Genomic DNA, 15334 nt, shown 5'->3' with positions numbered 1-15334 from the left:
CATTGCTGGTGGGATTGCAAGCTGGTACAATCACTTTGGAAATCAGTCTGGCAGTTCCTCAGACAAAAAGGCCACCAACAGATTGGGAAAGGATCTTTACCTATCCTAAATCAGATAGGGGACTAATATCCAATATATATAAAGAACTCAAGAAGGTGGACTCCAGAAAATCAAATCACCCCATTAAAAAATGGGGCTCAGAGCTAAACAAAGACACCATTGCATACACTAGCAAGAATTTACTGAAAGGACCCAGATATAGCTGTCTCTTGTGAGGCTATGCCGGGGCCTAGCAAACACAGAAGTGGATGCTCACAGTCTGCTATTGGATGGATCACAGGGCCCCCAGTGGAGGAGCTAGAGAAAGTAACCAAGGAGCTAAAGGGATCTGCAACCCTATAGGTGGAACAACAATATGAACTACCCAGTACCCCCCGGAGCTCGTGTCTCTAGCTGCATATGTATCAGAAGATGGCCTAGTTGGCCATCAGTGGAAAGAGAGGCCCATTGGTAGTGCAAACTTTATCTGCCTCAGTACAGGGGAATGTCAGGGCCAAGAAGTGGGAGTGGGTGGGTGGGGGAGCATGTGGGGGACTTTTGGGATAGCATTGGAAATGTAAATGAAATAAATACCTAATTAAAAAAAAGAAAGAAAATTGGACATAGTACTACCGGAAGATCCAGAAATTCCTCTCCTGGGCATATACCCAGAAGATGTTCTAACTGGTAAGAAGGACACATGCTCCACTAAGTTCATGGCAGCCTTATTTATACTAGCCAGAATCTGGAAAGAACCCAGATGTCCCTCAACAGAGGAGTGAATACAGAAAATGTGGTACATTTACACAATGGAGTACTACTCAGCTATTAAAGAGAATGAATTTATGAAATTCTTGGGCAAATGGATGTATCTGGAGGATATCATCCTGAGTGAGGTAACCCAATCACAAAAGAAGCCACTTGATATGTACTCACTGATAAGTGGATATATATATATGTGTGTGTGTGTGTGTGTGTGTGTGTGTATTCTTGTTTATACTCACACAACAAACAAACACACACACACACACACACACACACACACACACACTGGAATGCTACCAGAAAGGAATTTGGAATATCTAAAATGGAGGAAAGTCTTGAGAAATAATAAATATATCTGATTAAAAACAACAAAATATTCTAATCTTGAGTTTTGTAAAAAAAAAAAAAAGAGAGAGAGAGAGAGAATTGAAAATCAAATTCCATTTTCTAACAATTTTAAGTGTATAGTCATGCAATACATAAGGCACCCATAGCATAACATAAGAAGGATAGGGTCTGATATATTGGTAAGAGTTATATATTACAATTGAGGTGGTAAATGTGATTCTAAGAATACTATAAAAGATATATTTTACATTTATATATAATCATATATTACATATTTATTTTTATTTTTTAAATAGTATAGATGTTACTTTCTTTTTTCTTTCTTCATGTATTTATGTATTTATTTATTTTATAAGTATACTGTTGCTGTCTTCAGACACCCCAGAAGAGGGCATCAGATCCCATTACAGATGGTTGTGAGCCACCATGTGGTTGCTGGGAATTTAACTCAGGACCTCTGGGAGAGCAGCCAGCGCTCTTAACTGCTGAGCCATTTCTCCAGCCCCCGTATTATGTGTTTTATAACTCCCAGGGAACCTACTCAAAATTGTAAAAGGCCGTTAAAGCAATAATAGATAAAATGAGATGCTAAAAGTTTCAAAACATCTGAAAGAAGACAGAATAATTTGGAAAATAAAACAAAACAAAGGCCTAACAGAATATGAATGGTAAAATAGAAAATTCAGATCAGAAAATAAATTTTACCCATTAAAAATAACTGAAATAATGCATATTATGCTTTATAACCAAAATGAAATCAAACTAGAAACCAATACCAAAAATAATGGTAAAACTTTGAATCACTTAGAACATTTGTATTTTTTCTTTGTTATTTTCAATATCTGGAGCTTGTAGTTGGGGAATAATAATTTTCTAAGGAATAAACTATTAATTCATTACAACTTGGAAACCTGAAAAACATTATGCTGAGTTTATGCTGATTTAATTACTCCTGTCTCAAAGGTCACATATTAGTTGACAGCCTCAAAGGCCAAAAATTGTGGAAAATAGGCCAGTGGTTAGTGGCAGAGTTAAGGTGTGATTATAAATGAATAATATGACAAACATTCATAAAACAGTAGACGCCATTCTATATGTTGATAATGTCGGTAAAGAATATATATGTGAACTTTGCACCAAAAGTGGCAGAATTTTATTATAGGACAATTTAAATTTTTTTCTTTCATTTAAATTAGAATAATCTTCTATGCTTATATTATGGCTTCTGATTTATTTTGTGAGTCTCTAACTCTTAAGACTTCTCTTGGGCTCTTTCTCTTCTGTCATATCTGACTCTGATGTGATAGTTTTTGTTTTAATACATTTCATTTTGCTATATTTTTAAAAAGTAAACGAATGAATGAAAACTAACCAGTAGGGTAAAGGTTAATATCAGAATTGTCATTTTTCCTGTTGTAAGAGGAGAAATCAGCTTTCTCCAATGGAATGACATGGTATAACAAACATTCCAGGGCAGATCTTTTGTTCAGGAGTAGTTGACCACCAAATAATGAACCCCATACCCCCCCCCTTTTTGAATGATGTATTTTATTTTCTAGGTTTTGGGCATTTTGTTGTTATATTGAGTTCTTATGGGTTTTTTGTTTGTTTGTTTGTTTGTTTTGGGTTTTGGGTTTTTTTGAGAAAGAAATTAAAGTTGATTGGGCAGGAAGTAGATGAGAATCTGGATGAACTTGGGGGAAAGGAAGAATGTGATCATAATATATTTAAATTCAAAATTTTTCTTAATAAAGTATAAAATGAATAAAACAAAATTAGAATATTTTATTAATAAATTAGAACATTTTCTAATTAAAATATAATTCATGACATCATTTTCTTTGATTATATACACACATATATACAGTTGGATGTAGGTGTAAGGCTTGTTTGTATAATAATGTATATATTTTATTTCATGTTCTTCCTTTGGGAAATATTCTCCCTGCTAAGATTAATGACTCTATGATAATTAGAAACAACACAAGTCCAGGAGGTAATAATGTATCTGATGTTTCTCAGCAAGGTGTGAACACTGTGACCTTCAGGACAACCCTTAATGCTGTGGGAAAGACCTTTGAAAACACGAGTGTAAGAATATATAAACAGGATTTATCAACTATGCAAAATAGGATGTGATATGAATTATATGAGGATCTTCATGGATAAAAAAAAACAGAGGCAACTGAACTCATGAGCCAGCTTGTCAGAAAAATATTAAGGAAGGAGATAAAGAGATTTAGGGAGTGGTGATCTCTAGACAAGATCCCACCCAGCTAAGTTCATTTGATATATCTATATCTATATCTATATCTATATCTATATCTATATCTATATCTATATCTATATCTAATCCTTTTTCTAAGATTCAAAGGGCCAAGGTCATAAATTCTGAATCATGGGGTAATCAAAAGAGAATCTAAGATAAACAATTGAATTGATGTGTAAATTAAAGACTGGGCTTTGGTCTGCAAGAGAGAGAGAGCTACCTAGAGAGCTAATACAGCTTTTTTTTTTTCTTTTTCTAGCAGGTTTTTTTGACTTTGGTCAGAAAATCCAAGAGCTTTTAGATTTTTTTTTCTAACAGGTTTTCTGAGAGAACTGTCTCGAGCAGAGAGCTATCTCAAGCAGACTACAGAGCCATGAGCTTTCTAGAGCACTATCTCGAGCAAACTACAGAGCTATCAGCTTGCACTCCATCATTGTTCTTTTGCTGCTCTTAAACACCCATTTCCTCAGGTCCCCCTTTCCAAGCCAATGTTTGTCCTTGGCACTTAGTCTGTTTAGTGTTGCTTGTATGTGTATGTTTTATATGTACATGTCTTGCATGTATGTTCTTGTATTGGATAACCAACTTGAGGCCTTATCCTTGGGGAAACTAATTTTTTTTCTTATTTAGAAGTCATCTAGGGATTAAGCCCCATGCTATTTTCCCCATCTATGTTGATACATAAAGTGGTATTGTCATTATTCAGGTCTTATTTAGACAGCCATATTGAGATTTCATGGATGTTGCTATGTTATATCTAAAAGACAAAATTCTACAGCAGACTTCCTAGTCTTCTGTCTCTTACAATGTTCCTGTCCCTAATTCTGCAATGTTCCCTGAGCCGTGCACATAGAGATTTTTGTTGTGAATATATCAACTAGGGGATACCATAGTAAGTTCTCTAGATTTTGACCTGTTGTGGCTTTCTGTAATGGTCTCTATCTGCTTCTTTGACAAGGGCTAAGAGCTATACTTTTCTGTAGGTATAAAGGTATACATTTAGAATGTAGATGGAAATTATACTGGTTTAGAAAGCATGCAATAGTAGGTTCTCTTCTAGGGTCCATGGCCTAACCAGCCATGAGTAGTAGGCTAGGTTAATAACAGAAGGCATATATTACCTTCTGATGAATATTACTTAAGCCCTATTAGTTCTTATTGCACCTAGTGGTTATTTGAATGAGAATGGCCCCTGTAGACTCATATATTTGAATGATTGGTTCCAGTGGGTAGCTTTAGGGCCTGTAGCCTTGGAGGAGGTATGTTACTGGGAGTGGGCTTTGAGGTTTCAAAAGTTCACACCAGGCGCAATGTTTCTCTTGGTATGTTCATCAGGATGTAAAGCTCTCGGCTACTTTCCCAGTGCCATGTCTGTCTAATTCCCACTATGGCAATAATGGACTAAGCCTCTGACATTGTAAGCCAACCTCTAATTAAATGCCTTCTTTTATGAGAGTTGCCTTGGTCATAGTGTTCTTTTACAGCAATAGAACGGGTAACTAAAATATACCTTTAGGGATAGTTTACTATGCTCATTGTTGTGGCTCATAGGCATCACACTTATGTAGGAGCACTAACTACAACTTGCATATCACTTTCTCATACTATGAAAGCTAGTCCTCAAGGAAGAGAGTTTCAGGTCAAATCCAGCTTGCATTCTGAATCTTGTATCTGAAGTGCAGTGTATATTCAGCAATAAGGACTTAAAAAGTAATAGCTTAAATTGTTTGTTCTTGGCATTCCCTGACCAAAATCTTAAGAGGAAATTTCTTGTGCCTGGTACTTGTTTTGTTTGTTTTTTGTTTTGTTTTGTTTTGTTTTGTTTTGTTTGACATAGTATATGGATAGCTTTTGGGGATAGGATTATCATCCCAAGTGGCATAACATCATTTACACAGTTATTTGGAATTTTAGCTAAACACCACTAATATGACTCTCTCTGGATATTTTAAACATCCATAGTGTTATTTATCCCTTTCCTCCATTCCCTTCTGAATTCTCTCCCTCTCTCCTTCCCAAATGAAAGCCCTACCTCCATTTTTTCCATTTCCTCCTATATATCACCTGTATCCTCCTATCCCGCTCTCTAGAGCTCTTTCCCAATCCATGAATCCTTTTACCTTTCATGGTTTATGTGGTAGTCCAGGTTATACACTGACAGCTGAGGATTTGCAGTTAGGAATCATATTTAAGAGAAATGCCATGTTTGTCTTTCTGGGTCGTGGTTGCCTCCCTCAGTATAATTTGTTCTAGTTTTACCTATTTACCTGCTAAGTTCATGGCACCATTTTTCTTTACAGCTGAATGATATTCCAATGTGTATATGTACTACATTCTCATTTTCTATTCATCACTTGAAGGACGTTTAGGCTGTTTCCATTTCCTAGCTATTGTGAATAGGGCAGCTTTGAACATGGCTGAACAAATATCTGTGAGGTATGATGTCGAGTCCTTGGGCATATGCAAAGGAGTAGAATAGCTGAGTTTTATGGTATATCTACATTAAGCTTTTTGGGAATTCTCTACAGTGATTTCAAAGTGCCGTGACTAGTGACTAGTTTTTTATCCCACCAACAGTGAGTGCGGGCTCCCTTTCCCCATCCTTGCCAACATTTGTTCTCAGTTGTTTTGGTGATCTTGCCACTTCTGACTGGGATGAGGTGTCCAATTCTGATAGTGGAATCCAGATCTGCTGTATCCTTAGATGCCTATGAAGTAAATATAACTAATATCTGGACTCCCAAGGTGACTACATGTATGTGGCAGAAATTAACCTATTTTATTTCACTGTGTGTGTATATACATGACATAGAACATGTTTGTGCTCAGAGGACAATATTTGGGAGTCACATGTGTCTTAAAGATTGAACTCAGGTAACCAGGCTTGGCAGCAAAACAACTTTGCTGTACCAATTCAATGACCCTAAACTATTTTCAGTAGTAGGGCTAACCAACTTTGTCTCTAAACAGAACCCTTCCAACCTCAAATTCTTTTTGGAAGGCAGAGTAGTATTTATTGTTTCTGTTAGGAAAACACATTGCATTTATTTTTTTCCATCCTACTTTACTCCTCTACTAACTGATGTTACTGACCTGTGTCTGTGTCCTGCAGATAAGGGACTTTTAGAGCAATTAGGGTGGCAGGTATTTCCGCACAGAAATGTCCTTAGGTTTTATAACCAGCTTCAACAGCACTTGTAGTATTAAAATCACAATGATGGGCCAGTCCTGGTTTGTGTTTTGCTGCCTAGTCTTTCCTGCCTCTGGTACCTGTTGGTAGCCTATTGAGAGCTTAAAAGACCACCCCAATCCAATAACTAACATCCAGCCCCATTTAACTATCACCCCCTCCAAGTTGAAAGAAGTGAGAAGACGTAGATATTGATGCTATTTATCCATTTATTAAAATATTTTAAGAAGCAATTACAATTGTGAGGACTGGTGTTCCATTTTGTGGGGAGGGCTAAAAGGAATAGGCACACTTTGTGGATCTTTTCCTTCTGCATTTTTTTCTGTTATTCCATGACTATTCCAGCCTCCTCCCCTAACCAGGCCCTGGCCCTGCTACTTATTTTGCAGGGCCTTTGAGAAAACACAGAACACAGAATAGAAAGCAACAATGTATTACAGATTAGCAGACGAATGCAACTCCATAACCATAAAGCCAATCAAGGTCCCGTATCCAATGGGAAAGTGTGAATGAGGTCTGATCTCTTTGGTAATAGTTTCCATCTGTTATACAACTAAAATTCTACTGTGTCCTGTGGGAAGATGATGTTGATCCCCCCAAATTTCTTCTGGTCACCTTTTATTACTTTTTATTCTTCTCTTAACCTTCTTTGCTGTAACAGAGGGCTTTACAGGATAGCTGGTGACCTCCTATAGTATCAATGCCAGAAGTGGTTGGTGGCAGCTTAACGCTATTCAGATTTTTCCTTCTCTAATGTCCTTCTGGCCAAGAATTAGCCATTCAATCAATTCTGCAGAAAGTACTACCAAAGACACAATCAAACCCCAGAGTTTTGATTCTTAATGATTTCTGCACATAACTGTGGCAGATACTTGGTTTCCAGTCCCACCACCTGAACAACTGTAGTTCTTCAAATAGTCAACAATGAAATCTTGAAAGGAGCCCATGTTCTTAGGGGCTAAGTTAACTTCAGAGGAGGTGGGGGAGAGAGAAAGAGGGAGGAGAGGGGGAGATGGTAGGTAGCTAGGGAGGGAGGGAGATCCCTTCTTACTTTGTAGATGTGTGAACACGTTCTTAGCATGTCATCTTCCTTTCTCAGGAAAAGAAATCGGTAACTAATGATATCTGGACCATTTTAACAAGCCAAGTTGGTTTTTTAGCTTATCAGTTTTGCTCCACATTTGGTTCAAGTCCCCATCCTATGGGTGTCATTCAGTAGCACTCTGACTCAGGTGGGGGAACAGGGAAAGTGAGTGGGAATTCAGATGGTACAATAGAGCAACAGCAGCATTGCAGTACACAAAGACCTACAGTAGTACTTCAGCAAAATAGGCAGAGATGGGGTCCTGTTCCAGTTGACTATCATTGTGATAAAAATAATTACAAGACATAGCCCTGCTTAGTCACTACCAAGATAAGGCTACGGTTTCCTAAGATTTCCTTCTGTTTCCTTAAATTTGCTTATTTATACATGATCCTTGGGAAAGACTCCTCTGAGAAAATTTAAGATGGATCCCAACTCTGTGAGTGTGTCTGTGCAGGTATTCATTCCTGCAACCAAGGAGGAACCTTGGTGGTTTGATCAGATACCTCCTCCTGGGAAGAAAGAGGCATAAGAGAAAACCAGAGACACTGCAACAGCACTCCCCTCAAATACATACACTGTCAACACGTACACATTCTGTTATTTGAGTCTTACACGTTTTCTGTCATCTTTTCCCATTGAATTTCTTCTCCAGTTGTAGAGCGAGGACATTTTTTTTGTTTTTTGTTTTTTTGTTTGGCACAGCTATCAGATGTTTGGGGACTACCCCATTGTTAGTCTCTTTTTCTCACCCTTGAAGAGGTGGAACACAGGCAGCTGGTTTAAGTGGGTTAGGCTGGTGGTGTTCTAGAAAGTTAAGAACCAGTGATCGAAGTCTGGATTGTGCACCTCAGTGAACCAGCCATTGGACTGAGCAAGGTAATTGAGCACGCTAAGTTTGGCTGAGCAGTGAGAAAAGGGCAGTTTTCTGGATCTTTTTCTTGATAAGTGGGAAGGGACTTGTTCCAAAAGGTGCGACTTGAGGGTGAAGAGGAGGTAGACCAGAGACCTTCTTTCTGAGCACTGCACTCTCGGCAGATTTACTTGACTGAGATTGGAGACCGACTATGTTCATGAAAACCACCTTGGAAGCAGAACAGTGGGGAAGCAGAGGCTTTTCGCCTTTCTTTTCCCAGATCAATGTTCTTTCTGGTCACTCTGACTGCCTCTCTTATACTCTGGGGGGGGGGGGAGGGGGTAAGATATGAGATTTGAAGATAATTTGAGGAGTGACCCAACAGCTTATCTAATAGCTGCAGGCCCAGATTAAGCTTTTGGGGAGGGGCATGGGCTGTGGTTTTATTGTCAGGTAGACCCTGACTTAGACATTTAAAGGGTAGAGCTCTTTGACATCTTTTTATTGGGGAGGAGGGTGATATAGCTTGGGCAGTTACTGATGTAGAGCCAGGAGAAACAGAGCTAAATGGCAGCATGCCAGCTGGGCCCTTTTGGCAGGGCATTGGTGTTTTTGTTCCCCTTCTGTGGCCTGGCTCAGAAGTGGATGTCAGAATTAGCTGGGATATATAGACCCCAGCTACTTCTAAGACACTAAAAAATGCACCAAAAGATTAGAAGCTCCACCAAGAACTAGGGCAGTTGGTAGAGTATATATGTGTATAGGGTAATAGGGATGAGGAGGGATTCCTGGGTTATCATAATAAATTAGAGGGTCACTTAGAGGTCGAGTTGTATTTTCAGTTCTTAAAAATATATATGTATATATATGTACATCTTTATGTCTCTGTATATAATCTATACTGCAGCACAGCGGCAAAACATTTAGTTAAAAAATCCAGCGAGAATGCAGGCAAGCACTCCATGGAGACATGCAGGCTGGGATCAAGGCAAAAGTACAGGAGCCTGTATGGTTGCCATGAGGGGTGAGTTCCAACCAGTGGGCCCACCCAGCCACGAGAGCACCACCTGGACATGTGCAAAGACATACATGTACACATGGAAAAACACGAAGAGTTTATGGGGAGATAAGGAGTAATAGAGGAAAGTGGAAGAGAAGGAGAGATGGAAAGGAAAGAAAGGGGAAAGAAATTAGAAGGAGGTGGAGAAAGAGAGAAGTGAGAGGAGAGAGAAGAGATGTAGAGGAGATAAGAGGTGGTAGAGGAGAGAAGAGGAAATGAGAGGAGAAAGGAAAGAGAGAAGAGGAGAGTTCTATATCTATAAGAAAAGATTCACATAGTCATTGTAACAGATGAGTGGACAAGCCCCAGGACCTTGTTCTCATCTTCTTAAGCCAACTAGGAGCCATCTTTTGAAATTCAAGTTGCAATTGGCAGGGATTGGAGGAGAAACACAACTAAGCCTGGACACCCTTCCCCTTCCTCATCTTTCTGAGACTTGGTCACTCATTTATTCCTTGGTGTCAACAGTTTCTCTCCAAGTGAAAGACCCCCCATTCTAATATTTCCTAACGAGATGCACTCCCATACATTCTCATAGCTCCCAGGCCATTCATAGAGAGCCTGTCCCCAATAAACACTGTAGTTGCCCAAGGTACACAACGAGAAGAACTGAACAAGACAACTCGGAACAAGAATCTTTGGCCAACGAGAAAAATGTAACCCTCTAAGGTGATCTGATTAAGTCTGGGGAAAACATATTAGTATAAGGATTTGGAGGGTCTTTCTTGGTGGTGCTCATGTTTGTTCAGAAATAATTTAGTTCAGCCTTTCTTGAGGTCTTGAGAGTTTTTAGTAGAATTCTGTGTTGAGAGCTCTCCTTCCAGCTTTCAAGGACTATAGTTGAGAACTTGAAGGTGTTGGAGGGTCATCAGCTTTTGCTCGATTGCTACGATTTCTTCGACGCCAGAACTTGCCTTCAGAGGAAAAAAAAAGTAGAATAATGAAGTAATGAAGTTAGTACTTTGCCAGATGCTTAAATACATAAGCCCCAGAGAGGGCAGAGTGGCTGGAGACAGACTCGTTTTATCCTACAGTACCAACCATCTCTGTATCAGAAAGTCACCTGAGAGCGTACTAACTAAACGCAAGTAAGATTAATGTTTGGAACCTGGTCATCTGTGCAACTACTATGGACTCAGCCTAAGTCTACAAAATAAAAAAATACTTTCAAACACTAGAGATTTCTGAATGTCAGATACTTAAGGAGTCAAACAAGCTGGGCCATAGCCAAGAAAAATAGCATTAGAGCCAAAAGATTTTCTCTTGGCATCTGTAAAACCTTTCTTCGTTAAAGCCAAACCAACTGGGCTTCTCTCACTGTACTCTCACATATCCACTAAAGCTCTGTCTTTGAAACATCCATGTTGACTAAGCCTCGAACTTAGGAGAGACCATGGGCATCAGGATCAGGACAACTACAAATTCTAGTAGTCTTCCGAGACTCATTCACATTTCAACAGTACTTCAGAGCAATTATAAGGATGGATGGTATAAAAAACAAAATCTATATGGTACAAGTTTTATCCCTGTATCCAGAGACTCTGTAACAGGGAGAAGGGATTTTGATGGGACAATGAACCTGTCCCCTAGCTGTAGGCATGGGTCAGGCAGTAAAACTGTCTGGTTGCAGTTCTTTTTGGCCATAGAGCTCACACAGGACCATTCCTTCACAGGTTCTCCTGTTACCAGTCATTATCCAGACCATTCTCTAACTCCTTTGACATTACCTAATACCAGCTTCCTCCTGGATTCTCCCTTTACAATATGCCTATGAACATTTCTGAGGTTACTTCCAGGTCTCTTGTAGATATCCAAGCTATTGTTCATGACTTTTATGACTCTAGAAGAGACTTACCAAGAAAACCAGGGAATCTTTGGCTTGATTTAGGCTTTTCTCCCTCTTCTCGTTGTTTCTTCTTCCCCAGCTTGGGGAATTTTATTCTAAACCTACGACTTAAACTGCGAGTGTCAGAAGCCTGTTCCTGGGAAACAACAGCAAGAGTAAGGTCAAAATATTAGTTGACATTCTTAAATAATCTCTATAAGTTTTTTAAAGTGATTAACAAAGATGGTTAAAGAAAGTAGGTATATCTACTCCCAGTTCAGATCGGATAGTTACCCCTACTCACTAGCCACATGCCTTAATAAAGAAATTGAGCTTTAGCAAGAACTCATTCTATATCATGTACCTTACTAGATATATCAACAAATGCTCAAAACATTAAAACATTTATACACACACACACACACACACACACACACACACACACACACACACACATTCTATACTGTAGCACAGTGGCAAAATATTTAGTTAAAAAAAAGTCCAGTGAGAATACAGGCAAGCACTCCATGGAGACATGCAGGCTGGGATCAAGGCAAAAGTAGAGGAGCCTATATGGTTGCCATGAGGGGTGAGTTCCAACCAGTGGGCCCACCCAGCGGAGCACCACCTGGCGCTCAAGCATCCTAGAAACATGGCTATTGTCATTCCGGGATTAGAAATGAAGCAAAGGCTCAGGATTAGGGGGAGGCTATGCAAGCAGGGGGAGGGAAGGGCAAAGTAGAAACAAACAAAGCTATACATTTTTAAAATAAAGTTTCTTGAGGAAAACAAGAGAGCAAAGTCTTAGAGGTTATGTATTTCATGTGAGGTCACATGGATTGTTGGGGTAATTACTGCTCATATGGCATTCTTTTCATAAATTATAAAAATATATTCCATTTTTCACACCTACAGTTGAGAATTCCCTTTTAACCCCCTCTGCCAAGTACCCTCATACAGGGAAGACTCTACCTCACAGGCTGTTTTCCTATATCAGGGGATTATTTAAATAAATGTCTTAATTTTCAATGTAAGTTCTTTTCTGTGTGGACAACACAGGCCCTGTAATTCAATTCATTCTCCAGCTCACATCTTGTTTCTGTAAGAGCGTTCTTATTTTATTTCTGTTCCTAGCAAAATGATTCTGAGGTTGATTTATTGCCAGGAAATCTAGCCAGACACATTGCAAGAGGTTTTGGGATAATCTACCTTTCAGGATTAGTTCTAGCTTTAGTCCTATCAGAAGAGTAACAAACCCATTGCTTTACTCTTCCTGCACTGATTCCCACTGTACCCTTTCTTCTCTGTGTTGCTCCAGGCTGAATATCCCAACCTTCAGAACAGCTTTCTATAAACAACTTCAAGGAAGAACACAGAACCTTACCCTCACTCAGTTATAGCCTTGAAAAGCCCAATAAATAATTGACTCTTGTCCTGCTTTCCCCCAGAAAAGTAGGTCTGAATCTTCTGTAATGTCAAAGTAAGAGTATTTAGCGTCTATAACATTTCCTTGGCTTATTTTCAATCTACTTCCTTTCTTCAGGGCTTTAAGTCTATGGAAATACTGGAGCTCAGAAAATAGATGTTTGTCTCAGGTGTGGAAGACTCACATATAAATTGGGACCCCGGGTATAGGCTGAATTTGACTCATTTCTCTCAGTATTCAGCTAGTTTGCTTAGGTAAGGAGCTTAATGGGAGCTAGCTGAGCAAAGTAATAATAGAATAGAGTGGGAATTTGCTTGGCTTCTTGTCTAACAGTATGTCTTCCTTCCCTAGAGGGCTACTGATAAAAACATGAGGTATACAAGGCCTTGTAATGTAATCACCAAAGACATACATGAAAATTGTTAAGCCTTTTAAGACAGTGGTTCTCAACGTTCCTAATGTTGGGACTCTTTAATACAATTCTTCGTGGTGTGACTCCCAACCATAAAATTATTTTCATTGTTACTTCATAACTTTAATGTTGTACCTGTTGTGAGTTGTAATATAAATATTTGTGTTTGCCAATGATCTTTGCATACAATTTCTTTCTTCTTACTGCTGCACTATTGTAAACATCCTTATATGATTTACTCACATGTATACAACTGGCAGTTGGAGTCAGAATATAGCTATGAGGAGGCAGGGAAGGATTCTGAAATTTGAAATGAACGCTTTTATGGTAGAAAATTTTTGAAACAATTTCTGTCAGATCATAAAGGGACTATGTTACCTTGTTATTATAGGTGGCCATCTTTGGCATACTTGATTTATGAAATAAATATGAAAGTTTTCAATCTTAGAAAAGCACTCAAAGTAGTCCAAAAATGACAGAATCTCTGTAGCTATATTATATCTGTTGCAATGTTTGACTTTCCTTTTATACCACATATTGACTGGGAAAGGGAATGGGGGAGGAGGTAGCAGCAGGAAGAGAAGTGATTTAACTACCAGTATGGCCTAAGTATCAACCATTTGCAGCATTTCTCTGTAAACAACTGGTGTGGCTATGGCAGCATGTGCCAGCTAACGTTTAGTGCTAGCAGGAGACACTGAGCAGGCAGTTTGTAGCCTGGAGAGCAAAGTGATCTTCCTTATCCTTTCTTGCTTTAAAATGGGTCTCTGTCTGGTTATTTTTCCATGGCCACCTAGTTGTTCATGTTTGCTGCTTTGTTCCATCCATTTATGATAAGGACATTCAGGAGGAGGATGCTTCACTAATACTGAAGCTAAGAGTTGTATTGGACCTCTGCCACACCCATCCCATGTACTGACCACATACTGTGAGATCTTACAGCAAGGGAAAATTCCCACCTCCCACTTTACTCACCTCTGGAAAGAAGATTTGACTCAGCCAGCCAATTGCCAGTATCCTTCTTAACTCTGTATTCATGGCATCCAAGGCAGTTTGTAGCATGGCCCGATCCTCAGCATCTCTCAACTGGTATACACAGGGAGAAAAGTGAGTGTACATTTCCTAGTGTTCTGCCTCAGACTCTACTCAGTCTATACTAGTGGCTAAGAGATCATAAAGGTGACATACTGAAGCTCATTTGGCCTATGATCTGATCGTTTACTTCTCAAAAGTAGTACTAGCTTTAGACAGCTCTTCTTTCCCAACAAGAAGATCCATGAAAGAGTCAGATGGCTCAGGTCTCCTTGGAGATGGGAATGCCCAGTTTCACAAGTCAAGGTCTTTTTGAATTAGCACTGAGATTCCCCCCTTGAGCTTAATGCATAGAACAAGGATTTCCTACTCCTGACTTCAAATTTCTAGAGCCATACCAGCATCCACCTAAGTAGCAGCTATCATTGTGTTCTGAGCATATTGTACATATGATATACTGTAAATACATAATTTCACTTACTATTCCCAATAACCTTACAAGGTATAATCATTCTCATTTCATGGTTGAGAAAGCATAACCAAAGACGTTTAATGTTCAAAATTACAGGAACAGACAGAACCCCTCTAACTTAATAGCTGACCTTTCATACTATTCCACAAAGGGTATATAAAGTGTCCTTTATAGGACTATCATAAAGATGCTATAGGAAATAGTTATTCTATTATACATTATAATTTAAATGATACTTTGTTAATCGCAGGTGACAAGGTTAGGGAAAGGCTATTTCAACTTTTCCCTTCCTGGCAGAGGGTCTGCTTTTCTAGACTGTGGTGTAGCTCCTAGTTCTTTGTTGTTTATGATTAAAAACACATTTTCAGATGGCTTTATCCCATATGTTTAGAAAACCAAATTTAAGCGGTTTCTACTAAGCTCCCAGAACACACAAGATAAATTCTGTGTGGCACATGGGAGACTTACAATATATTTTTTTGAAACCATCTCTAAGTTCCAAATCAGCAGTGTGGGTGAGACCATTTATATTTTAACAGGTAATAACTTGGGCACA

At 38.9% G+C, this 15334-nt stretch overlaps 1 protein-coding gene across 1 annotated transcript in view; it reads right to left on the bottom strand.

Moving 5' to 3' along the window:
• Nucleotides 1–6806: 6806 nt before the first annotated feature.
• Nucleotides 6807–15334, bottom strand: part of Dgkk (diacylglycerol kinase kappa) — a 169058-nt gene continuing 160530 nt past the window's right edge. The window contains exons 26-28 of the mRNA NM_177914.3: nucleotides 14250–14360; nucleotides 11467–11593; nucleotides 6807–10525 (exon numbers count right to left, since the gene is read on the bottom strand). Coding sequence (NP_808582.3) covers nucleotides 10446–10525; nucleotides 11467–11593; nucleotides 14250–14360 — 318 coding nt within the window. The 3' untranslated portion in view covers nucleotides 6807–10445. The remainder of the gene's footprint in view (nucleotides 10526–11466; nucleotides 11594–14249; nucleotides 14361–15334) is intronic.

This window comes from Mus musculus, chromosome X (assembly GCF_000001635.26).
Source record: "Mus musculus strain C57BL/6J chromosome X, GRCm38.p6 C57BL/6J".
Classification (NCBI taxonomy): domain Eukaryota; kingdom Metazoa; phylum Chordata; class Mammalia; order Rodentia; family Muridae; genus Mus; species Mus musculus.
Note: the sequence above shows the minus strand (reverse complement) of the source record. Positions and strands in the feature narration are given on the sequence as shown.